At 32.0% G+C, this 25,733-nt stretch overlaps 1 protein-coding gene across 1 annotated transcript; it reads left to right on the top strand.

Moving 5' to 3' along the window:
* On the top strand, window positions 51–21,371 carry LOC109344432 (CHD3-type chromatin-remodeling factor PICKLE-like). Its single transcript, XM_019583236.1, has 31 exons — window positions 51–152; window positions 2,659–2,808; window positions 3,621–3,758; window positions 3,852–3,994; window positions 4,757–4,918; window positions 5,309–5,550; window positions 5,652–5,747; window positions 5,889–6,025; window positions 6,107–6,319; window positions 6,453–6,560; window positions 7,028–7,078; window positions 7,182–7,281; window positions 8,099–8,241; window positions 8,373–8,476; window positions 8,746–8,884; window positions 8,990–9,159; window positions 9,721–9,787; window positions 9,866–9,988; window positions 10,401–10,510; window positions 10,590–10,671; window positions 16,686–16,889; window positions 17,214–17,355; window positions 17,447–17,552; window positions 17,671–17,745; window positions 18,209–18,270; window positions 18,366–18,442; window positions 19,006–19,136; window positions 19,463–19,826; window positions 20,679–20,778; window positions 20,892–20,965; window positions 21,055–21,371. Exons 2-31 carry the CDS (start codon window positions 2,662–2,664, stop codon window positions 21,202–21,204), a joined length of 3,960 nt encoding a protein of 1,319 aa, XP_019438781.1. The 5' UTR covers window positions 51–152; window positions 2,659–2,661; the 3' UTR covers window positions 21,205–21,371.

Raw genomic sequence — 25,733 nt, 5'->3', positions numbered from 1 at the left:
GGAGCCCTAGTATAAAAACAAACTATTGTGAACCGTTATGTTCATTTCTCTACCGCTTTTCTCGTTTCTGTTTTGTCACTCATTTTTTCTTTCTCTCTTTCATTCCTTCAATTTCCGAAGCTTTCGCATTCCGACACTGATCGAAAATCACGGTATCTTTTTTCTTACTTTCAAATTCTCACTCTAAATTCCTTTCAATCACTTTACATATACTTCAATTTTCACTCAAGAGTAAAAACCGTTGTGTAAACAAATGATCCATTAATTTTGATCACATTCTAGGGTTTAATTTTGAGAAACTGTGAAGTTTTTATCGGTTATATCATGCTTGTTCGTTAAGTACAATTTTGCTGCTATAAGCTTACAAACTGTACTTGAGTAATGGAAGAAGCATTGTGAAAAAATGATCATTGAGTTTTGATCACAATTTAGGTTTTTTTTGTGGAGAAATTGAGAAGCTTTTGAATGTAGATATTATTCATGTTAACTGAGAATACGATTTTGCTGTTATCAGCTTCAGTTTCTATTAGATTTTTGATAAAAATTGTTGTCATTTGTCCACAAATGATGGATGTGTTTTGATCACAATTTAAGGTTTCGTTTTGATGGTGGTTCATATTGTGGAGTTCAAATTGTGAATATGTTTTTTTTATTTATTCATTGTTTCGTGGTTTGAATTGAATTGTGAATATGCTGTTTTTTTCCTCTATTCTTGTTTCGTAGTTTGAATTGAATTGTTGTGTTTAATGCTTGTTGGTATAATTTCTTAGTTTTGATATTGTTTTTGATGTTTTGGAATGGTACGGTTCTAAGTGGTGTGTGTGTGTGTGGTGTTCATGTATTTTTTGGCATAAGCTGTTCTGTTTTGAGATGCGGTGCTAGGGTTTATTGGAGATCGAAATGAAAAAAAATGCATTTTTAAAATGTATACATGTCAAATTATGTATTGTTTATTTATTGGGACTTGGGATAAGCTATTTTTGTTCTTATATTTGTGTTACTAGTGTTTATTTGAGAGATCAAAATGAATAATTTTCATTTGTAAAAAAGTTTACATATCTAGTTCTGCATTGCTTATTTATTGAAACAAGCTGTTTAAGATTTGTTCTTAGGGTTTAATTGATATAAAAAATAAACAATTTTTATTTGTGAAAACTAAACCATTATCTAATTGAGCATTTATCCCGTGCATTGCTTATTTGCTGGGATAAGCTGTTTTTGTTTGAAGATTTGTTGCTACTTGCTAGAGTTGTTTTGAGATCAAAATGGAAAAGTTTCCTTTGCAACAAGTATGCATATCATATTTTACACCTATCGTGCCTGTGGTGTTTATTTACTGGGATAAGCTCTTCTGGCTTAAGATTGGTTGCTCGGTTTGATTTGAGATCAAATTGAGAAAAAGGTTCACTGTTCTCATATATAAAAAGTATAATTACCTAATTGTGGATTTATCTCGTGCGTGTTTACTTTGGGGGATAAGCTGTTTTTATGTTGAGATTTGTTGCTAGGGTTGATTTGAAGTTAAAATGAAAGAAATTTATGTTTTGTCTTGTTGTTTACATTTTTGAAAGTACACATCTAAACACACATTTATCTTGGGTGTGGTGTTTGTTTTTGCTGATAAGCTGTTTGTGTGTTAAGATTTGTTGCTAGGGTTGATTTGAAGTCAAAAAGAAGAAATTTTGTTTTCCTTGTTATTTATGCGTGTGAAAGTATACGTATCTAATGTGCATTTATTTCAAGTGTGGTGTTTATTTGTGATAAGCATGTTTTTGTTTTAAGATTTATTGCTAGGGTCGACTTGAAATCAAAATGAAGCAATTTTTGTTGTCTTGTTATTTAGATTTGTGAAATCATGCGTATCTAACTATACATTTATCTCATGCTCTTGTTTACTTATTTACATTTATAATTTTCCTAACTTCATCTTCTTTATGGTTGACATATGCTTTCATCTGCTGCAATTTTTTTATTCCTCCTTAGGCATTTTTAAACCATTTATTTTTCTAGAATGAAGAGTCCATTTTCCCTGTTAGGAAGTTTATAAACTGGCTGTGCATGGACTTACATGAGACTTCCTGATGTAGAGCAGCTTGAACTTGGTTGATATGAAAGTCATGAATTAATTATATATCTGCTTAGCTTATTTGACTGGATATCTTAAATGACTGTCGCCTACCATTTTCCTTCAATTCATTCATTGATTTCAGTCACATTAATGAAAGGAAATAGATTAAAATCTTAGTTTATAAGGCAAAGGAAATACTTTCTTAATTCTGTTTGGAGGTATTTATGGAAATCCGGAAATTTTACATGTAATATTTTTCAACAAAATTATTATTACTTTTTGTTGTTTCACAGATATGGGTTCAGGAATCCTATCCAATACGACACATTGGTGTGGAAATTTTTATAAATTAAGGATAGGGTATGACAGTAAATTAGTTTATTTATCTAAACTCTAGTTGTATATGAAAAATATACCAGTATAATTAATAATAATTCATATTGTTACTATTCAAAGTTATTCATTATTTCTCTATTCCTTTAAATTCTCTAGACCTCTCTCCACTAGGACTCCAACTTCATTAGGTTGGTTGATAGTCAACAAGTCCTTCTCTCATCCTGCTCACTTGAGAATTTCTGTCTTTATTGCAGAATATGAGTAGCCTGGTTGAGAGGCTTCGTGTAAGATCAGATCGCAGGCCAATCTATAATATAGACGAGTCAGATGATGATGCTGATTTTTTGCCTAGAAAGCATGGGACAACTCAGGAAAAGTTTGATAGGATAGTCAGAAGTGATGCAGTATTACTTTTTTCCTTTTCCTTCAATTATTTTCATTTCATTTAAGTCAGGCTTTTGTTTATTTCTGTACTTATTTTTCTAAAATTTTGTTTACATATTTTGTTATCATAATGTTCAGGGAACTGCTCAGAGGGTGATTAATAGTTAATACTATTTTGCTATAACTCATGAATATCATTGGAACTTTCAGTCAGTCAAACTTGACATGTTCTTGCTAAATTTTAAAGACATGGACAATTCATTGGCATAATACACCATTGATTGGGTGACAATTTCTGTGGAGGAAAATTTATCCTTTAACCTTTTGTTGTAACAAACCTGCCTATGTGTTCTTGAATGCTATACATAACCGGTCCTAAGCCTGGATAAAATGTGAAGATTGTGTTAGGTAGTCAACAACCAATATAAAACATTGTCGAATCTCTATGATATGTATCAGCGATATGATAACCTTTTGTTGTAATACTGTTTATTTTGGTGTGGAATGTATAATTGCTGATTTTTTATTCTGATTTCTCTGACAAGTTTATCTTATGCTCTGCTCTTGTTGTCCTCTCTTTCTGTTCTCCTGATAAACCTTTTTCTTTAGTTCACAAGAAAAAATATGAAGGCATTTTGTTATATACATATCACTAATGTTATTGTAATTAATCACACTTGAAGCTAGTTGCCATTTTCCATTCATGAATATTTGGTATCTGGCTATAGGTATCAAATTCTCTTATTTTGTGCTGTATCTTTAGACAAGTCAACTTTTTCACATCTTTTCTTTTATCTCCTCTCATTTTGATGCTTAAATCCCTTCCTAATAGAAAGAGGATTCATGTCAAGCTTGTGGAGAAAGTGGAGCTCTTGTTAGATGTGAAACATGCACTTATACTTTCCATTCTAGTTGTTTACTTCAACCCTTTAAAAGCCCCCTTTCGGACCACTGGAAGTGCCCTGAATGCGTAAGTCTAACTTACTTAAATGATGTTCTGCGTGAGTGATAGCTTCGTACTACTTACGAATTGTCCTGTCTATTTTTTATTTTTATTCTGCAGGTTAGCCCACTTAATGATATTGATAAGATATTAGATTGTGAGACGTGTCCTACTGTAGCTGGTGATAGTGATGCCACTAAATCGGGTCCAAACCAAAAGTATCTTGTTAAGTGGAAGGGACTGTCATACTTGCACTGCAAATGGTAAGTTTTTGAAACACATTTGTATTGTCTCCGCTTACCATGGTGTACAATATATAACTTTCCATTCACCGCTGTCTTGCTATATCTATTACTTTATCGCTCCAATTTTTTAGTTGAGTATCATTTTTAACTTTTGGATTCAAAGGCTGATTTTTAAAAGCTTTTACTAGTCAATTTCCCGTGCTTTGCACTAGCTACTTATGAAACCATTAAGAGTTCATTATTCAGATTTTATAAATGTGATTGAAGATATGAAAAATCATAAAATTTATTTTTAAAGGAATCTTAAAAAAATCTATGAATTATAGCAAATGATATAATATTAATGACTAGAAATTGACATATTTTCTGCTAAGATTTTAGACTATTTTAAGAATGTATATTGATTTCAAAAACAATAATTAAATTTTATGTTAAACAAAAAAACAAAAGAAAGTCCATAATGCACATTTGACAAAATTACTGTGCATAGTGTGGTGGGATCATTTACCCATGTTCCATGCAGTGGCAAGTGCAAAACCTTAATTCTGTGTCAAATGGAAAGAAAAGTCTTCAAACTAATATTCGAAAGAGTTTTATAAAAAATCTTAGCCGTTCTTAGCAAATAATATCATCGGCTGATAATTAATATAGATTTGAGTGGGAAAATTTGTACCTTTATTGTAGGGTGTATTGTTCTATAGAATTATATAGTTTTTCCCTGAATCTTTTTTTCTCATAGTGGATTTGTCAATTTATCAGTTCTATATATTTTATCTGTAGGGTCTCAGAGGAAGAGTTTCTGAAAGCTTTCAAGAATTATCCTCGTCTAAGGACCAAAATAAACAACTTTCATCGTCAAATGGCATCAGTGAATTCTTCTGATGAAGATTTTGTTGCCATTCGACCTGAATGGACTATGGTTGATCGAATACTTACTTGCAGGTTTAGCTATATGGAAATTTATTTTCCTCATTTATATGTAAAAATAATATGTTATGATTATGTTCTAATTACTAGATTCGATGTTGAACATTCTTAATCAATTTCTTCCAGAATTTTAGTGGGCTTCTGGAGTGGTTAACTGGAATTATGGTTTTGACTAATTGTCGAGCTATGAAGTGAGCTTATGTTGGTGATTGGTAGAAAATAGAAAAAAATCATGGTAGAAAATAGGGAGGGTGCAAGAATAGTTTTTGATCATTTCATAATGTATAGTTAGATTTTCAGGCAGAAGAAAAAAAATTTCTTCATTATTTTTTCAGCCTCTCCACACTATTTTTTTGAAGATGTCAACAAATGCATTTGTTTTCATGGAAGATGTTTAATGCACAGGGGTAACGAGGAGAAGGAGTATCTTGTGAAGTGGAAAGAGCTTGCATATGATGAATGCCATTGGGAACTTGAGTCAGATATCTCTGCATTTCAGCCGGAAATAGATAGATTCAATAGATTTCAGTCTAGGTCCAGGAAAAAGCCTTCTAGTGAGCAAAAAGGCAGTGATAACCATGTTGCTGAGTTGAATCAGCAGAAAGAGTTTCAACAGTGTGAGCATAGCCCTGAGTTTCTTTCAGGGGGTATGTTTTTTGACTGATGTCTTCTTTTTGACAATAGAGTGCTTTATATTAAATTTATTATATTAGGATGATCATGTGATTTCATATTCATGTAAATGAAGGTTCATTACATCCATATCAACTTGAAGGGTTGAACTTCTTACGATTCTCTTGGTCCAAGCAAACTCATGTTATACTTGCTGATGAAATGGGACTTGGTATGTAGTCTCGGTTTCTCTCTTTATAGTCTATCTATTTATTTCCTCCCTCAACTATCTGTTTCCTCTCCACCCTGTAATTTCGAGTTTCTAGCAGAAGTGTTGTTACCTTGACTTGACAGCTGAGTTTTTCCTCTTCAGGAAAAACCATACAAAGTATTGCTTTCTTAGCTTCTCTTCTTGAAGAGAACATTACTCCACATCTAGTGGTTGCTCCACTTTCAACTTTGCGAAACTGGGAGCGTGAATTTGCTACTTGGGCACCTCAAATGAATGTTGTATGTATATTGAATTTCTGATTCATATTTTCAATTTTGTATTTAGTATTTACTCCTTTGATTGTATGTTGATTTCTGTAGGTTATGTATTTCGGATCTGCTCAAGCTCGTTCTGTTATAAGAGAGTATGAATTTTACTTTCCAAAGAAGCAGGAGAATATCAAGAAAAAGAAATGTGGACAAACAGTTAATAAAATCAAGCATGACATGGTTAAGTTTGATGTCCTTTTGACATCCTATGAGATGATTAACCTTGACACAGCAACATTGAAATCTATAAAGTGGCAGTGCATGGTAAAATTCTACTCACCACTCTAGTAATGGAACAGGAAAAACTAATTCGGCAGTTGCCTCTATTACGTACCATCTGATGTCATTTGTTCTTGGTGCATAATGATGCCAACTTGACACCTATATCTACATGCAGATAGTGGATGAAGGTCATCGTCTCAAAAACAAGGATTCCAAACTGTTTTCTTCATTGAAGCAATATTCTACGAGACATCGTGTGCTTCTGACAGGAACTCCGCTTCAGGTTTATTTTAAATTGTGCAATTGCACCATAGCTGAATTTCTGCATGATGTCTTAATTTAATCCCAAGTATAACTGTATTAAAATATAACTAACACCTAACCCTTATTACATTCTTCACTATCCTCTAATACTGTAAGTCTGTAACACTACTTTGGTCTGTTCCCCATGATAATGTATTGAAACATTTTTTTTTACCTTTTCCAGAATTTTCATGAAAATAAATTAAACTATTGTTAGGTAGTGCATTTATATAAGTTTTGGTTCTGGATTAGCAACTCTATTTATCCAAAATGCACAGTTATTTTTTATTTATTTTATGCTAATCTGAGTTATTTATGCTGATTTGTGTGGTTACACTTCACACCTTCTAATGCACATTGTTAATTTATATAGCCTGGTTGCATGTATTGAATTTTATATATTGGAAGTGGAAACCTACTTATGTAAACTTGTATGACACATTTCAGAACAATCTGGATGAACTTTTTATGCTTATGCACTTCCTTGATGCTGGCAAGGTTAGTATGAGGACTGTATTATAAAAGAAAGTATGATTTTAAGTTTTCTAATGCTCATGAAGGTAAAAAATATCTTATGGACTTTCTTTTTGGCTTCTGATAGTTTGGAAGTTTAGAGGAGTTCCAGGAAGAGTTTAAAGATATCAATCAAGGGGAACAGGTCTTGAGGCTTCATAAAATGTTGGCTCCACATCTTCTGCGAAGTATGCATCTTATTCTTGTATAAATTAAATATCTTCACCTCACTTACCTGCCTGGATTATTGTTTTTTCCTCAGGATTTGTTATATATCATCGGTGTTGTTAGTTGAGGTTATTTCTTATGCTAATTATGTGCTGCTTTAATCTATGTTTCTTGCTGGGATGTTGGTGATCCTTGTTTTTCCAGCTAGTGGTGACTATCAGATTTTGTAATAATTGCAGTGTTTCAAAATTATCAGAATTTTAAGAATAATTGAGAATGAAGCCTTTATTTTATCATGAACATATCTACTGCCCTTGCTCTTTCAAGTTTGCTTCAAGAGAATATATAGAATCAAGCTTCTCAATCAATAAGCAACTGACTGGCTGTTTCTGATGTACTGTTTGGTTGTTCAGGACTTATGTCATATTGTGAAATGTTGATTGTCTTCTCAAACTGTTGATTGCCCTCTCAAAATGTTGACTCTTAGTAATCTTACTCTTGTATAAATTTTGATCTCCACCCGCAATCACTCTTCACAAAAGTGGTATATAATCCGTTCAGAAGTTCTAGGTTTTATTGGAATTATATATCTTTGAACTGGTCCAAGAAGTTTTTTAGTCTATTGATTTGTCTTGAAAGAAACTGATGTCTAGTTACTGATCGGTTACTTGTATTGTTTGGCTTCCCTTTTTAAATTGGTGTAATTTTGGCATTCATGAAGGCACTTGGAGGCTTCCTCATTCTGTTTTTATAATAAACTGTGTACTTGTAATTTGATTAAAAAATAATTAATATGGATTACTAAAATGTGGATTCAAAATTATTATGCCCCAACAGGAGTGAAGAAAGATGTCATGACAGAACTGCCTCCTAAAAAGGAACTTATTTTACGTGTTGAATTAAGCAGCAAACAAAAAGAATATTATAAGGCAATTTTGACCCGTAATTATGAGATATTAACTCGCCGTGGTGGTGCACAAGTAAGATTCATGCTTTAGCTAACTGAACTTTTTTATGTTCTATTCTTGACCCTATAGCTTCACAATCCATAAGGAAAGAACCAAAACATCTTAACAGCATTGATATGTGTTTTTTTATGGTTTTGATCCAGATTTCTCTTATTAATGTTGTTATGGAACTGCGTAAGCTCTGCTGTCATCCCTACATGTTTGATGGAGCTCAGCCACTTCTTGAAGATGAAAAAGAAGCATTCATGTAAGCTCTTATGCTACCATCTCTGTGTGCCATTATGATTGTCTATTAGAAATATTGGTAGCTCTGATTAGGTGGTGCTAAATTTTGTTTCTATTCTTATGTGCCACTGAAAATTGTAACTTCTGTAACTAAAATGAAGTATTTAGTGTTCTTATGTTGAAAGGCATTATTGTAGCATTATTTGGACCATACAACTAACTATGTTGTTTGTTGAGCTACTCTATGTTGATTGATTTACTCTATTTTTCCATGTCATTTATGTGTGACAGACACCTTCTGGAATCATCAGGGAAATTGCAATTGTTGGACAAGATAATGGTGAAGCTTAAAGAGCAAGGACATAGAGTCCTGATATATTCCCAATTTCAGCACATGCTTGATTTGCTTGAAGATTACTGTTCTTATAAGGTATTCGTATGAGATTATTCTGTTATTGACCTTATGTTTCTGCAGAAAGTTGAATTTTTCTGTATGATAATGATTTTGCTTTTTTTTAATCTTTTCAAACACTAGACTTGGCATTATGAAAGGATAGATGGCAAGGTTGGTGGAGCTGAAAGACAGATACGGATAGATAGATTTAATGCCAAAAATTCTACAAGATTTTGTTTTCTTCTTTCTACTAGAGCTGGGGGCATTGGGATAAACCTTGCAACAGCTGACACAGTTATTATATATGACAGGTGAACCTTCAAAGATAATCCTTTTGTTAAGATATGTACTAATAATATTAGCCGTGAAAGTTAGTAGTATAGGAAGCTTTTTATTGTTTCTAAAGGTTAGTATTAGCTATGGCAACTTCGACCACTATACATGTTTTTCCTCCTTCCTAACACAAATGAAAATAGCTGTCAGCTACTAGCTTCTTGGTACCTAACTAGTGATTCATTGTCCTTGTTCCATTTTGAGTGGCTGCCATGTGGGAAAATATATAATGCCTTCTTTATTGCTATTGGTGATTTCTATTTCCCTGTTTTGTTTCCCTGTTAAACTAGGACTAGGATTCTACTGTTAGTATGAATTTGGAATATTGGTTTTTTTTGCATCCCGTCATCATCACATCAGATTAATTTCAATTTCATATTATTCCGAATCTCTACTCTCTATTTTCCTCCTTCCTTAAAATCCTGCAATTCAACACTGACAATAAATATGTTGCTGAAAGGTTAATACTTGTGTTGTTATTGTCTATTTATTCCAATTTTCCCCCACTATAATTTGCTGATCAAACTGTCACTCTATAGTGATTGGAATCCACATGCTGATCTACAAGCTATGGCTAGAGCTCATCGACTCGGACAAACTAACAAGGTTGAAACTTGTTTTTCTTTGATGCATAGTTTATCATTGTTGTTGACTTGAAATGTTATAGTAGTTTTTGTATCACAGGTGATGATTTTTAGGCTTATAACGCGAGGCACAATTGAAGAAAGGATGATGCAATTGACAAAGAAGAAAATGGTGTTAGAACATGTAGTAGTAGGGAGGCTAAAGGCTCAAAATATTAACCAGGTAAATAATTATTTTCAGAAAAATAACAGCTGATGTTGTGAAAACCAATGATTTTTTCCAGTCTCATTGCCAATGCCTTTTCTCTGTAATTCAAATTGATATGTTCTATCTTCTTGCTTCTTTTGCATTTTTTATTTTTAAACATGGAAATCCCTAAGATTGTGGAAACAGATGGAAAATGGATGTTGACTAGTTTAGCAACGGCCTTCCTTCCATATCTTTGTGTATTTGATGAGTCTGAGATATGGCATGCCATTTTGTTCAAGATATATGTATATATATATATTCTAAAATGTCAATTGATAAATGATAGTAAGAGTTATAAGTTTTTAATAACGAATTGGACTATATCCAATTGATGATAGCATCATTGAAGAGTCAAATGTAACTTTTGAATATTAATTCTGTTTAGGAAGAGTTGAACGATATTATAAGCTATGGTTCAAAGGAGTTATTTGCTGATGAGAATGATGAAGCAGGAAAATCTCGCCAAATTCATTATGATGATGCTGCCATAGACAGGTAATCAACTACTTGTACCACTCTGACAAAATATGATTATGCTTGAGAATTTCATTGCATGCATATTTATTCGTAATAGGCTGCTGGATCGTGATCAAGTTGGAGAAGAAGAGGCCAATTTGGATAATGAAGATGAAAATGGATTTCTGAAGGCCTTTAAGGTATTTTTTTGTGCTCCTGGTGTCTATGCCATTTTGATTGCTCACATATCTAGTCTATTGTCCTGTTTAATTTTGGTTCCTCTTTACCTTCTCTTTACAAATGCTTATATTAGATATAAGAACACTAATATTACTAACCACTAATCATGATTGTTTAACTTTATTGTGTGTACTGTGTATGAGTTTATCTGTGTTTACCTTTGGGAATTTCCTGGCATCCGTACAATTATTATGTGAGGTTCTAGTGAATTATTGTTTTATGCATCCTCATCCTGAAGTACATACATTACACTGCTTATATATTGTTAAAGATATTAAGCCATTGACAAGTCTTCACCTAGTACCTTAACCTTTTGGAAGAATTCGTTCATGGCATAGCTTCGGCACAAGTTGTCAAGAGTTTGGTAATTGCTTCCCCAATCCTCTAAATAAACATTGAAACTTGTACGTAGTGGGGTGGGTTTGTATATTGTCCATGCTCATGTCCAAAGTGTTCCTGCATGAGGGGTTAAATTAGATATATAGAATCATTTATGATTTCGGGAGAAAATCGATATCCAACAACCATTAGCATTCACACAACATAAATGGATAAAAAACTTGAGAAAAACATAATTGACCAATATTTAACTATATTAACGGAGAGGAAATAGAACCCTGAGACATCAATTTCATAGCATGGGTAAAAATAAATTAAAATAACATTGCTAACAATATCACGGTTTCATCTTCCCTTAGTATTAGTCTCCAAGCCTTGTGCAACACTACTCCCAAAAATTCTCTCTTTGGGCACTAGCTTCCTCAAATTGTGTTGTGACACTTCTTTTTATAACTTAAGCATCGTGTGGGCTTCAAACCAAAACAAGTATTTTATCTCATTGTGTGGGCTTCAAGCCAAAACAAATATTTTATCTCATTGTGTGGGCTCCACTTATCTTTCTCACCACAATTTACCTTGACATCTAATTTACCTAGCTACATCTCATTGTGTGGGCTTCAAGCTTCACATGAGGCCCACTTGAGTTTGACTCCATAATGAACACAAGTTTAATCCTGCATTTTATCACAAAAGATTAATAAGCCATTCATTTAAATAAATCCATTTATATGACTGCATGATTAACAGAATTAAATATATTAAGTTATAATAAAAGATTAAGTATAATTAGGCTCTTATCAGTTATCTTACCATGACATCTTATATTTAGCTGTGTGCTCATTTTCTATATGTTCTAGGAATATTGTCATGTCCATCATCATAACTTATTTTGCATAGTTAATAATATTTTTTCTTTTCAATCACCATCTATCATTTTTTCTTTTCAATCACCATCTATCATGTTGCATAACTTATTTTGCATATGTTCTAGGGCTTGTACGATTTTAAGAATTCTTGTTTTCATTTTTCAAAAACATTTTCATTTTCTTGTTTTCATTTCATCAAAATATATTTGTTATTATCATTTTCATAAATAACCCTTCATTTTAAACTTCACAAATCAGGGCAATGACCCTCACAAATAACTCAATTCTAAATTTTAATCACTAAAGTAATAAGTCACGGATTTCGTAGGATGTCTTCACATTTGATACTTGCATTTGGTCAATAGTTATCATAAAGATGTGTGGAAGGTCATTGCGAGCATCATGTAGTTGTAGGTGGTATCCAACAAAGTTAAATTAAATTAAAGTCATATATTACCACACACATTATCAATCTATTTCAGAATTACCATTAAGAGAGACAAAAAAAGTTGTTGTGTTGACAGAGAAAGAGATAAATTCTATTATGAAGATGTGTGGTGGTCTATGTACATAGTTTAAGAAATTATAAATGATGTAAAAATTTGATACAATTTTACTAAAATAACCATATTTAATGCATATTGGAAACTAAATTAAAAAGAAATAGGAAATATGGAATGAAAAAGAAAAGTAATAAATAAGAATATAGTTGAAAGTGAAATATAAATGTCTATTGAGTTTCTAAAACATCAAAAAAATTGTAATAACACAAAAAAATGAAATTAAAAATTGTCACTCATTCATTTTTTGAAAATGCTGGAAATGACATTTTCTCATTTTCAAAATTTCAAAAAATGAAGCTTTTGTTTTCTGAAATATGAAATGAAAAGAACAATGCAAATATATTGATGGGCATTGGGATAAACCTTGCAACAGCTGACACAGTTATTATATATGACAGGTGAACCTTCAAAGATAATCCTTTTGTTAAGATATGTACTAATAATATTAGCCGTGAAAGTTAGTAGTATAGGAAGCTTTTTATTGTTTCTAAAGGTTAGTATTAGCTATGGCAACTTCGACCACTATACATGTTTTTCCTCCTTCCTAACACAAATGAAAATAGCTGTCAGCTACTAGCTTCTTGGTACCTAACTAGTGATTCATTGTCCTTGTTCCATTTTGAGTGGCTGCCATGTGGGAAAATATATAATGCCTTCTTTATTGCTATTGGTGATTTCTATTTCCCTGTTTTGTTTCCCTGTTAAACTAGGACTAGGATTCTACTGTTAGTATGAATTTGGAATATTGGTTTTTTTTGCATCCCGTCATCATCACATCAGATTAATTTCAATTTCATATTATTCCGAATCTCTACTCTCTATTTTCCTCCTTCCTTAAAATCCTGCAATTCAACACTGACAATAAATATGTTGCTGAAAGGTTAATACTTGTGTTGTTATTGTCTATTTATTCCAATTTTCCCCCACTATAATTTGCTGATCAAACTGTCACTCTATAGTGATTGGAATCCACATGCTGATCTACAAGCTATGGCTAGAGCTCATCGACTCGGACAAACTAACAAGGTTGAAACTTGTTTTTCTTTGATGCATAGTTTATCATTGTTGTTGACTTGAAATGTTATAGTAGTTTTTGTATCACAGGTGATGATTTTTAGGCTTATAACGCGAGGCACAATTGAAGAAAGGATGATGCAATTGACAAAGAAGAAAATGGTGTTAGAACATGTAGTAGTAGGGAGGCTAAAGGCTCAAAATATTAACCAGGTAAATAATTATTTTCAGAAAAATAACAGCTGATGTTGTGAAAACCAATGATTTTTTCCAGTCTCATTGCCAATGCCTTTTCTCTGTAATTCAAATTGATATGTTCTATCTTCTTGCTTCTTTTGCATTTTTTATTTTTAAACATGGAAATCCCTAAGATTGTGGAAACAGATGGAAAATGGATGTTGACTAGTTTAGCAACGGCCTTCCTTCCATATCTTTGTGTATTTGATGAGTCTGAGATATGGCATGCCATTTTGTTCAAGATATATGTATATATATATATTCTAAAATGTCAATTGATAAATGATAGTAAGAGTTATAAGTTTTTAATAACGAATTGGACTATATCCAATTGATGATAGCATCATTGAAGAGTCAAATGTAACTTTTGAATATTAATTCTGTTTAGGAAGAGTTGAACGATATTATAAGCTATGGTTCAAAGGAGTTATTTGCTGATGAGAATGATGAAGCAGGAAAATCTCGCCAAATTCATTATGATGATGCTGCCATAGACAGGTAATCAACTACTTGTACCACTCTGACAAAATATGATTATGCTTGAGAATTTCATTGCATGCATATTTATTCGTAATAGGCTGCTGGATCGTGATCAAGTTGGAGAAGAAGAGGCCAATTTGGATAATGAAGATGAAAATGGATTTCTGAAGGCCTTTAAGGTATTTTTTTGTGCTCCTGGTGTCTATGCCATTTTGATTGCTCACATATCTAGTCTATTGTCCTGTTTAATTTTGGTTCCTCTTTACCTTCTCTTTACAAATGCTTATATTAGATATAAGAACACTAATATTACTAACCACTAATCATGATTGTTTAACTTTATTGTGTGTACTGTGTATGAGTTTATCTGTGTTTACCTTTGGGAATTTCCTGGCATCCGTACAATTATTATGTGAGGTTCTAGTGAATTATTGTTTTATGCATCCTCATCCTGAAGTACATACATTACACTGCTTATATATTGTTAAAGATATTAAGCCATTGACAAGTCTTCACCTAGTACCTTAACCTTTTGGAAGAATTCGTTCATGGCATAGCTTCGGCACAAGTTGTCAAGAGTTTGGTAATTGCTTCCCCAATCCTCTAAATAAACATTGAAACTTGTACGTAGTGGGGTGGGTTTGTATATTGTCCATGCTCATGTCCAAAGTGTTCCTGCATGAGGGGTTAAATTAGATATATAGAATCATTTATGATTTCGGGAGAAAATCGATATCCAACAACCATTAGCATTCACACAACATAAATGGATAAAAAACTTGAGAAAAACATAATTGACCAATATTTAACTATATTAACGGAGAGGAAATAGAACCCTGAGACATCAATTTCATAGCATGGGTAAAAATAAATTAAAATAACATTGCTAACAATATCACGGTTTCATCTTCCCTTAGTATTAGTCTCCAAGCCTTGTGCAACACTACTCCCAAAAATTCTCTCTTTGGGCACTAGCTTCCTCAAATTGTGTTGTGACACTTCTTTTTATAACTTAAGCATCGTGTGGGCTTCAAACCAAAACAAGTATTTTATCTCATTGTGTGGGCTTCAAGCCAAAACAAATATTTTATCTCATTGTGTGGGCTCCACTTATCTTTCTCACCACAATTTACCTTGACATCTAATTTACCTAGCTACATCTCATTGTGTGGGCTTCAAGCTTCACATGAGGCCCACTTGAGTTTGACTCCATAATGAACACAAGTTTAATCCTGCATTTTATCACAAAAGATTAATAAGCCATTCATTTAAATAAATCCATTTATATGACTGCATGATTAACAGAATTAAATATATTAAGTTATAATAAAAGATTAAGTATAATTAGGCTCTTATCAGTTATCTTACCATGACATCTTATATTTAGCTGTGTGCTCATTTTCTATATGTTCTAGGAATATTGTCATGTCCATCATCATAACTTATTTTGCATAGTTAATAATATTTTTTCTTTTCAATCACCATCTATCATTTTTTCTTTTCAATCACCATCTATCATGTTGCATAACTTATTTTGCATATGTTCTAGGGCTTGTACGATTTTAAGAATTCTTGTTTTCATTTTTCAAAAACATTTTCATTTTCTTGTTTTCATTTCATCAAAATATATTTGTTATTATCATTTTCATAAATAACCCTTCATTTTAAACTTCACAAATCAGGGCAATGACCCTCACAAATAACTCAATTCTAAATTTTAATCACTAAAGTAATAAGTCACGGATTTCGTAGGATGTCTTCACATTTGATACTTGCATTTGGTCAATAGTTATCATAAAGATGTGTGGAAGGTCATTGCGAGCATCATGTAGTTGTAGGTGGTATCCAACAAAGTTAAATTAAATTAAAGTCATATATTACCACACACATTATCAATCTATTTCAGAATTACCATTAAGAGAGACAAAAAAAGTTGTTGTGTTGACAGAGAAAGAGATAAATTCTATTATGAAGATGTGTGGTGGTCTATGTACATAGTTTAAGAAATTATAAATGATGTAAAAATTTGATACAATTTTACTAAAATAACCATATTTAATGCATATTGGAAACTAAATTAAAAAGAAATAGGAAATATGGAATGAAAAAGAAAAGTAATAAATAAGAATATAGTTGAAAGTGAAATATAAATGTCTATTGAGTTTCTAAAACATCAAAAAAATTGTAATAACACAAAAAAATGAAATTAAAAATTGTCACTCATTCATTTTTTGAAAATGCTGGAAATGACATTTTCTCATTTTCAAAATTTCAAAAAATGAAGCTTTTGTTTTCTGAAATATGAAATGAAAAGAACAATGCAAATATATTGATAATGAAAATAGAAAATGACCCTTGTTTTCTCTTCATTCATCTATTAATATCAACTTTTCCTTCATCACTGCAATAACTGCACAGAAACGTTTTTCTCTTCGTTCAATGCTTTTCATTGACTAAATGGATTATATGTTAAAGGTGGCAAATTTTGAATACATTGATGAAGTTGAGGCGGCAAAAGAGGAGGAGGCACGAAAAAGAGAAATGGAGAATAAATCTTCAGTGAACATCTCAGCAAGAGCAAACTACTGGGAAGAGTTGTTAGGAGACAGATATCAAGAGCATAAAGTTGATGAGCTTAACTCCTTAGGCAAAGGGAAGCGAAGCCGCAACAAGATGCTGGTATGTCGTGTGGTGTTTATGCTATGTAATTGTATTAATTTGGGAACGACTATTAGGTTTTCTAACTTTAATGTGTGTGTCTGTGATTACAATCAACTGTGAAAATACATTTTCTGTTTGTGATCTAATGTTAATTTTTATCTTATAGAACATGATCATTTTTCTTTGCCTTTGCTACTGATTTATATATACCAAAGGATGACATTTAGGGTTCTGGTACTTGAAAGTGTGTGTTTGCATGTGGTTCTTTTTCCCATTCCGATTGTGTGTTATTGTTAACGTTGTATCCACGGTTCCCTGATTTTCCTGATGGTTTCTTTTAAGGGGGATGATTTTGCTGGTCCTGAAGATTTAAACTCTGATGGTGAAGATGACAATTATGAAGCGGATCCGGATCTCACTGATGATTCTTCAAATTCAAATGGAACTGTTTCTACTAGAAGGTCTCACAAGAAGAAAGTTCATGGTACATATCAGTATTTACTTGAGTATTTTAATAATAATGATTTTCTTAAATTAGCTGGCTTTAGTGTTAATTTTGCTTTATTTATTAACAGCAATTAGCACAGAGCCGCTTCCTTTAATGGAAGGTGAAGGAAGATCACTCAGAATACTTGGTTTTAATCAAAATCAGAGGGCTGCTTTTCTTCAAATTTTGATGAGGTTAAACTCTATTTATTGTTTTATGGTCATATTTGGTCTCTTCCTTACTTCACGTATTGAAGAAAGGATTTTGCATCGAAAATTCTGCAGTTTATCTCATTTGGTGTGTCAATTACAGGTTTGGGATCGGTGATAATGATTGGGAAAGTTTTGTTCCTCGCATGAAACAGAAAAGTGTTGAAGAAATCAGAGAGTAAAAATCTGACCTTTTTACTTAATTTTAAGTATATGTATGTCTTGTATGAGGCATGAGCTTTTATTTTTTTCTTAGATGTATATCTGTTTAAAAAAAAAGTATTTGTACAAAGTGGAAAAACATTATAAAATATTAAGGTTATTGTAAAGGATCCATCTAAAAACCAATTGGCTATGAGAGGAGTAACCCAACATGTATTTAAACCATGCCTAGGAGAACGAGGTAGATGATGTGAGACTTACTTCCCAACAGTTACAAACTTGGCCTTCACAAATGATTTATGATAGATTTGTATGGTGTCATTTGATCCATATACCTGACCCCACCTAATGGGATTAAGGCATGGTTGTTATACAAATTTGGCCCATACATGGGTTGAAATAGACAAATAGAATTTATTATTATATAACAAGTTTTACTGTATGGTATACTTTTAATCATTGTTTAATAATCTTACCAGGTATGGAATGCTTTTCTTGTCTCATATTGCTGAAGATATAACTGATTCCCCAACTTTCTCAGGTAATGCATCCATATGATGTTGTTACATTTTCTCTCAATATCTGCCCTGTTATTGTCAGTATATTTATTTTCCTCCCTTAATAATATGTCTGTAGATGGTGTTCCAAAAGAAGGACTTCGGATAACTGATTTACTTGTTAGGCTTGCAATTCTGATTCTGATAAAGGAGAAAGTAAGTTCTCCAAATAATTTTGCTCCATTTTAATTTCTAGACCAGAATTCTTGTTTAAAAAAGTTCACACCAGAGACAAATAACTACTTAACTAGTTATCAGTGTTCAAAACATGCTTAATGAATAACCAATGAATGACTCTCCATTAACTGCTTGAGTGGCTAATTGTTCCTAAACTAGAAATACTTACATGGAATTCCTTTCTTGTAATTTTCCCAAAAAAATTCACGCCTACCATATATTCCATTAGAAGTTGTTCTTTTATTTGACCTTTATTCTTGAGCAAACCTGGGATAGCATCTCGATCTGTTCTGTTTGCAGTCCTTCTTCGAGTTATTTATTTATTTATAGTTTTTCTCTCCCGAAGCTTAAGGATATTATGTTAGTGGTGCTTTCATCCATTTATGTGATATGTAAAAATTCATTGGCAAACTGGTGGAAAGTTAATTTACTTGTTATTAATAGTGAACTTTTGAGCAATAACATGTGAAAAATTCATGTTCATGTTACTTTTCTTCTAGCTGATGAATTTGCTTTCTTTCTCTTGAAATGTTGTATGACAGGTGCAGTTTGCCTCAGAAAATCCTGGAACTCAACTTTTTTCGGATGACATCTTAGCACGCCATGCAGGTTTGAAGTATGTGAAGGCATGGAAGCAGTACCATGATATTGTGTTACTGCAGGCTGTGTTGAAGTATGTCTTTTAATTGATAACTTCAGCTATAATTTATGCATAGGCAATCTCATGTGAAAAAATTATCTATTTAAACTGTGCAAGAATGCAACAAATATTATGTTTTAACCACATGTTATTAACCATTGAACATTTTTAGACTTAAATACCACAAACTCAATTCTATACATGTACTTAAGTTGTCTTTGCAACTTTGCATGTTAATTTTTTATTTCATTCTATGATATTTGAAAGAAAGCTTTCTATTGATGATAATTTGCTGCATCATAACTTCTTGGGTTGTTTTTACTGATATAATCCTTATGAATAATTTTTTTCTTATTAAGGCATGGGTATGGAAGGTGGCAAGCTATTGTTGATGATAAGGTTCTGAATCTTCAGGAAGTTATCTGTCAGGAGTTGAATATTCCCCTTGTAAATGCACCAGTTCCTGGACAAGTTGGCGCTCAAGTGCAAACTAATGCTGAGAGTAATGTTGCAAATATAACTAAGGAAAATGCTCAGAGTGACATAGCTGCTGATGGTGCACAAGGTGGTTCTGGTGATGCTAGGAACCAAACACAGTTATTGCGAGAATCCACAATGTTGTATCATTATAGAGACATGCTGAGAAAACAGATTGACTTTGTAAAAAGGAGGTATCAACTCTTGGAAAAAGGTCTCAATACTGAGTACCAGGATGAATACTTTGTAAGTGTAATAATGCTTCTTGGCACACACACATATTTGCATAGTGTTATAGTTCAGGTATAACAACCAACACAATATTCTCATGTCTGCTACATGAACCTTATTCTCTTGTTAATACTTTACTGCCCAATATATAGTCTCATATAACATTGCAGATCTTATAACTTGTGGTGTAAAATTTTCCCTTAAACTTGAGTTATACATTTCTATCATATATGACACCTAAAGCACCCTGTCGTTTCATCCACCCCGCTTGAATCCTATTGTTTTCATCTCTGTCAATCTCCCATCATGTTGTATGATTGACCCAAGATACTTCAATCTAGTGACTTGTAGTATGATGTGATCTCCAATCTTTACCTCAATAGTAGGATTTGTCTGCCTTTTGCTAAACTTACACTCCACATACTTTGTCTTACTTTGACTTATATGAAAGTCGTGTGCTTCTAAAGCTTATCTCCACATTTCTACATTCCTTTCTAATTCCTCTCTCGAGTCTTCGACTAGAAAATATCATCCACAAAAAGCATGCATTGTGGTTCTTAGATATTCTCAATAAGAACACCACGTCCAAAACTAATGTAAACAAATATGAGCTTAATGTTGATCCTTAGTTTAGTTCTATGGTAATAGGAAAATGTTTTGAAGCCCCATCTTATATTCTCACATTGGTTTTCACCTGGAAGTATAAAATGTGTCATTCATTCCTTTTTTTCAAGAAAAGAAATATTATTAGAAAATATGGAAAAAATTACAAAGAGGATAAGAAATCCTCAGAATCAATAAAAAAGGGTCATTTATCTTTGAAGAGGTTTGGTTGTTGACTGAATTACCCTTGAACTTTACCTGCAGAAAGATCCAAATGCAACAATTCCAGATGATATACCGAGTGATATATCAGGGGAGACTGTCACCAAATTGATTGACCAACTGCCTCAAGTAGAAGCAATAGGTATGAGACTACTCTGATACTTGTGTCATTTTCTGCTCACTATCATATTCTTTTTTTCTTTCTTTGAAGACATTTTCTTACAGTTTCTATTGTATTTCATCCATTTTCTGCAGCTTCTCAAGAATTACCTGTTGCTGCTTCTGATTATGGTCCGAATCGGCTGGAATTAGTTCACAATTACAATGAGGTAAAAATGCTTTTGTATCAGACACTCCTTTAACAGTTTTATGGTGAGTATCTGTATCAACTATCTTTTTCCCTGTGTATTATTTGCAGATGGGCAAGGTGTTGAATGGAAGCACCATGGATGTAGTTGAAACATATTTGGCAAAAGATCCTACTGATGTCAATGCTATGAAGAACTTGCATCAACTTGAAAGCATTTGCGAAGATGTCAACAATATTCTCACTCCAAAACAAAAGTGAAAAATCAATATTGCCTATTAGACTCATTCAACTTTTCAAAACTTATTTATGGGACTATATAGCATATGCATGCAGTATTTATAAATATAAAAAGGGACTATATAGCCTATGCAGTATTTATAAATACAAAAAGGGACTATATAGCATATGCAGTATTTATAAATAAATAAAAACCTTGCTTAAAGATGCATGGGAAATGATTACTTTGCTGGTTGAAAAGGTTTCTGGAGTTTGATAAATTATTTTAGTTTACTTGTCGAGAGGGACAGTCACACACCCGAAAGGGTCTAGTTCCTTATCCAAAAGGGTAAGGGGATACCCTTAGTAGTACCCAAAAAAATTATTTTAGTTTACTATACTAACTTGGCATTGGCTAGCAGTAGGTAAAGTTAAACCATTTGGTATAATACAAATGTCGACTTTTGATTCCTGAGATTGATACTTTATGGTAGGGGAAATCACATTACCCCTAAGGAAATTAGTTCCTCATCCAAAGGGTGAAAGAGACCTAGGGATGATAAAAACATTTAGTCACTATTTATATCTCTTTTACACAAGATAACTTTCAAATTTTCCATAAAGTTGAATTCTTCTTATCCTTGAACTTTAGGTCTCCTTTGACCCTTGTTGAATGTTTAGCGCACTCCTCTACTTGTCACTTTTGCTGCATTGGTAGATTCATCCTCTGTAGTCTGAAATTGCCTGAGTTCTTTAACTGAGACATCGTCTATTATATCACAACAACCAAACTCTAGTTATATTAGAGAGGGTTGACTATATGGATTGAAAAATATCACAATATTTTATTATATATCATGCTTATTAACATGGTATTGATGTATAACCTTCTTACACATTAAACCTAGACCCATAATTTGTATTGCTTATTTTTTTTTGCAGAAAAGGGCGATCTACGTTTGTGAGCATGTATATGGTCCGACCATGTTTCACTGGAATATTAGTCATTTTTACATATAGTGACAACTCATTTAATACAATATTCTTATCTTTGCTACATTGAATTTTTTGCTGATGTTGATATTTTTATTTTCCAACATTCATTTTTATATAACATTGTTGTTCTTATAGCTATATAGTAAAATTCTCCCTAAGCTTTAGTGACATACTTCTATCACATATGACACCTTTGTCATTTTACCTATTTGAATCTTGTTTTTTTACACATCCATTGAATTCCTTGTGGTTTTGTATTATTAGTCAAAGATGCTTAGATGTAGTAACTTGTGGCATGAAGAGCTAAACGGATACTCAATATTTATCGTCATACTTTGGCTTACATGAAAGTCACGTAGTTCTAAAGCTTGTCTCTACATTTCTAACTTTTTGTTCAATTCCTCTCTTGAGTCGTCATACTTTTTGCAATCTAACATGTAAAATTTAGGCATTGTTATAATTGTTTTTGAATATGATTAGTAGCATATCCAAGACTAGTGTAAACAGGTAGAGACTCAATATTGACCCTTTGTGTATTCATATAGAAGTAGGAAAATCTTCTTAGGTCATATCTTGTGTTTTCACACTGATCATAACCCCATTATACATATCCTAGATTGCACGAATGTAGGCAATCCAAGATGCTTTCTTCTCTATAGTTTTCCATAATAAATCTATAGGTGCCTTAACATATGTCTTCTCCATGGAAATCATGTGTAAGTTCTTTATATAGTCTCCATGATTAATCTATTCGAGAAAAAATCAATTAAGTTTTCACTAATATGTCTTTTTTCTCAATCTTTGCTCAATATCCCCTATATATAGTTTGATAGTGATTCACCTGTATAATAGCTCTATAATTTGCACAATATTTTTAGATATCCTAATCTCATGAAACAACTTTATAAGCTAGCTAATGCCCTGTACTCCGAGATCTTTTCATGCCTCAATATGTATAGTAATTTTAACTCACTTCTAATATAGCTTATCAGAATGCTAAGAATCGTAATTGTCATTGAAAAGCTTCTAAAGAAAGTTATTCTATTTTTCCTTAATAATTTTGTCATTCACCACTATTTTTCCATTTCCATTTTTAATGATTCCACTTAGATAAAATCTTTTGTTTTTCTTTTACTGCCTTTTTTAAACCTATAGATGATTCTTCTCACTCCCTTTTTACCTAGAAATTTATATAACCCATCATATACTCTATCTCTCGCTTCACTCAGTAGAGTGAAGAATGAAACAAGAGAAGAGAGGAACAGTGAAATGTGACTGAGGGCATAGAAAGTGATTCAGAGAGTAGAACTCAGTACAAGGGTGAGAAAACTCATTTCCAAATGGGTTTAGTGGTAATGATAATGTTCTTGGCTCAGTTATAATACCAGTAGTAAAGCTAGAAAGTGCAACCTATTAATGCATCATTGAGAATATAAGAGAAGGAAATGCAAATAGTTCTTTGCTCCCTCCATTGATCAACCTCACTTTTGTTTCTGATTGTACAAGAATGGCATTCCATAAGTTCCAATAGTTAAATGGGTGAATTAAATTATAAGTCCCTAACTTATTAGATTTTAAGTCACTATAATTAACTCATAAATCTAGAATTATAGTCAAGAAATGTGTTAAAAGGAACTATCTCTAATCAAATAGGACTGAAAACTTGTTTTATTTGTTTAATAAATATAGCTTGTTAAGACACACATATAAACCAAAGTTATATACCTAATCCATTAGGTTAACTTGGATATTTGATCCTCTTAATTAACGATAATGTAACTTAATATGGATTACAATCATGAAGGGATTGTATGAGGTTAATATCGTGTCTGGTACCGAAGAAGTAAATGCTCTCTGTCTTCTTATTTCTATTTTTTATTTATAATGAAATGATACTTTTACCCAATAAAGTACAAGTAAAAGATGAACCTTTCATTTCAATATTGGAGAGAATATAGTTTTTTCAGAATGAAGATCATACGTCTCACTTTTTATGTTTTATTTATGTACTAATCCAATTAAAAAGTAACATCCAAGTAAAAAGAAAAAATTATAAAAACTAGAAATATTTTTTTTATATTACTTTATCAAATGTAATTGGCTTAGACATAGAGAAATGAATTTTTGGGATATATGATCTTTATTTATTTTTTCTAATAGCATAAGAGCTTCTTCTCTTAATTGTCGGCCATTTGTCCCATCTGCCACTAAGGGACACACATTATACAACATTTTTCTTCCCTCTAATTTCTTTTCCTCACCTTTAAATTATTTTAATATTTTATTTAAGATATAAGTGGTAGAATCCAACATTTGAAGTCATGATTTTATATATAAAATTTATACATGAGAAGGAGCTCATAACCACAACCATCAACCATCTTAGGTGATTAAGTGGAGTATGTGCAAAGTGTAAGATAAAATAATATTACTTTTATTACACTATTCTTATATCATTTATATGATATTTTTAATATTTAAGAAGTCAATTATTAATATATAAACGATCATGATGTATTGATAATTTAAAAAATCTTACACAATCATAAATCTTTGGAAGCATATTCACAAAGGGACAAGGTTGAAACAAAAGTGTACATGATAGCCTTGGTGATGGACTTTCAAGTTTGTTTGTTTGTTTGGTTAGTTTGGTGTAAGATGGACAATGATTAAGGTATTCATGTTCCAATTTTCTATCTCAATAAAAAATATTACTTAATCAAAAAGAAAATTTCTAAAAACACAAAATAACATTTTTATATTACTTGAAAAAAGATAATTAGGTAGAGAACATAATGATTCTGGGACATAGGATTGAATTACTATTCTCTTATCAATTACTACTAACAATATATTGGCATAATAATATAAGACCCTTCTAGATTCTCAGAATGACTAAAATGTCAAGAATTTAATTCATGGGAAGGACGATCATGCACACACCCAAAAAATGATCTTACCATAAGATAAGGGAATAATCTGAAAAAGATTACTACAGATACATTTTTCATTGATATATATATTAATGTATTAATGAGTTAAAATTATCATGGAATTATTAATTTCTCCCATGAAGAGTACAATAGAGTAAGTGTAGATAAGGTGATATTGATTAGGGAAAGGCTCAAAACCATATATTAGCTTCAGAAACAGTATACACAAAAAATGGGGTCCACTATATTAAAAGTACAAAAGGATTGCACATGAGTCTGTACATTCAGCCACATGGGTTGAGCAATGCACTTTCAATCAAAGTCAAAAGTGTATAAACTATAAACCTATTCACTCTCCTACAAATTTCTACTATCCTATTTTACTTTTGGACAATCTCATACTTTCCTTTTTACTTTTTTAAAGGAAAGTTTGGAAAATATATATTGGATTTATTTAAATGTGAAGTCTCATATTCAGTGAGAGAATAAATGGAAGAATTTATATCTGAAAAAGACCCTTGCAACCATTACCTCTACCTTAAGTTTTGGTTTAACATGTAATGTTTCACTTGTAACTCTTTACACGTGTATATATATATATATGCCTGGATAACAATTAAACTTGATTGAACTTTTTCTGTA

The sequence above is a fragment of the Lupinus angustifolius genome, chromosome LG03, assembly GCF_001865875.1.
Source record: "Lupinus angustifolius cultivar Tanjil chromosome LG03, LupAngTanjil_v1.0, whole genome shotgun sequence".
Lineage (NCBI taxonomy): Eukaryota > Viridiplantae > Streptophyta > Magnoliopsida > Fabales > Fabaceae > Lupinus > Lupinus angustifolius.
This window is presented reverse-complemented; position numbering and strand designations above follow the sequence as displayed.

Coding starts and splice junctions, on each gene's coding strand:
- LOC109344432 (XM_019583236.1), top strand. CDS start 2,662: ATGAGTAGCCTGGTTGAGAGGCTTCGTGTAAGATCAGATCGCAGGCCA. Junction 7,079..7,181: donor ACTTCCTTGATGCTGGCAAG/GTTAGTATGAGG, acceptor GGCTTCTGATAG/TTTGGAAGTTTAGAGGAGTT. Junction 20,966..21,054: donor TAGTTCACAATTACAATGAG/GTAAAAATGCTT, acceptor TATTATTTGCAG/ATGGGCAAGGTGTTGAATGG.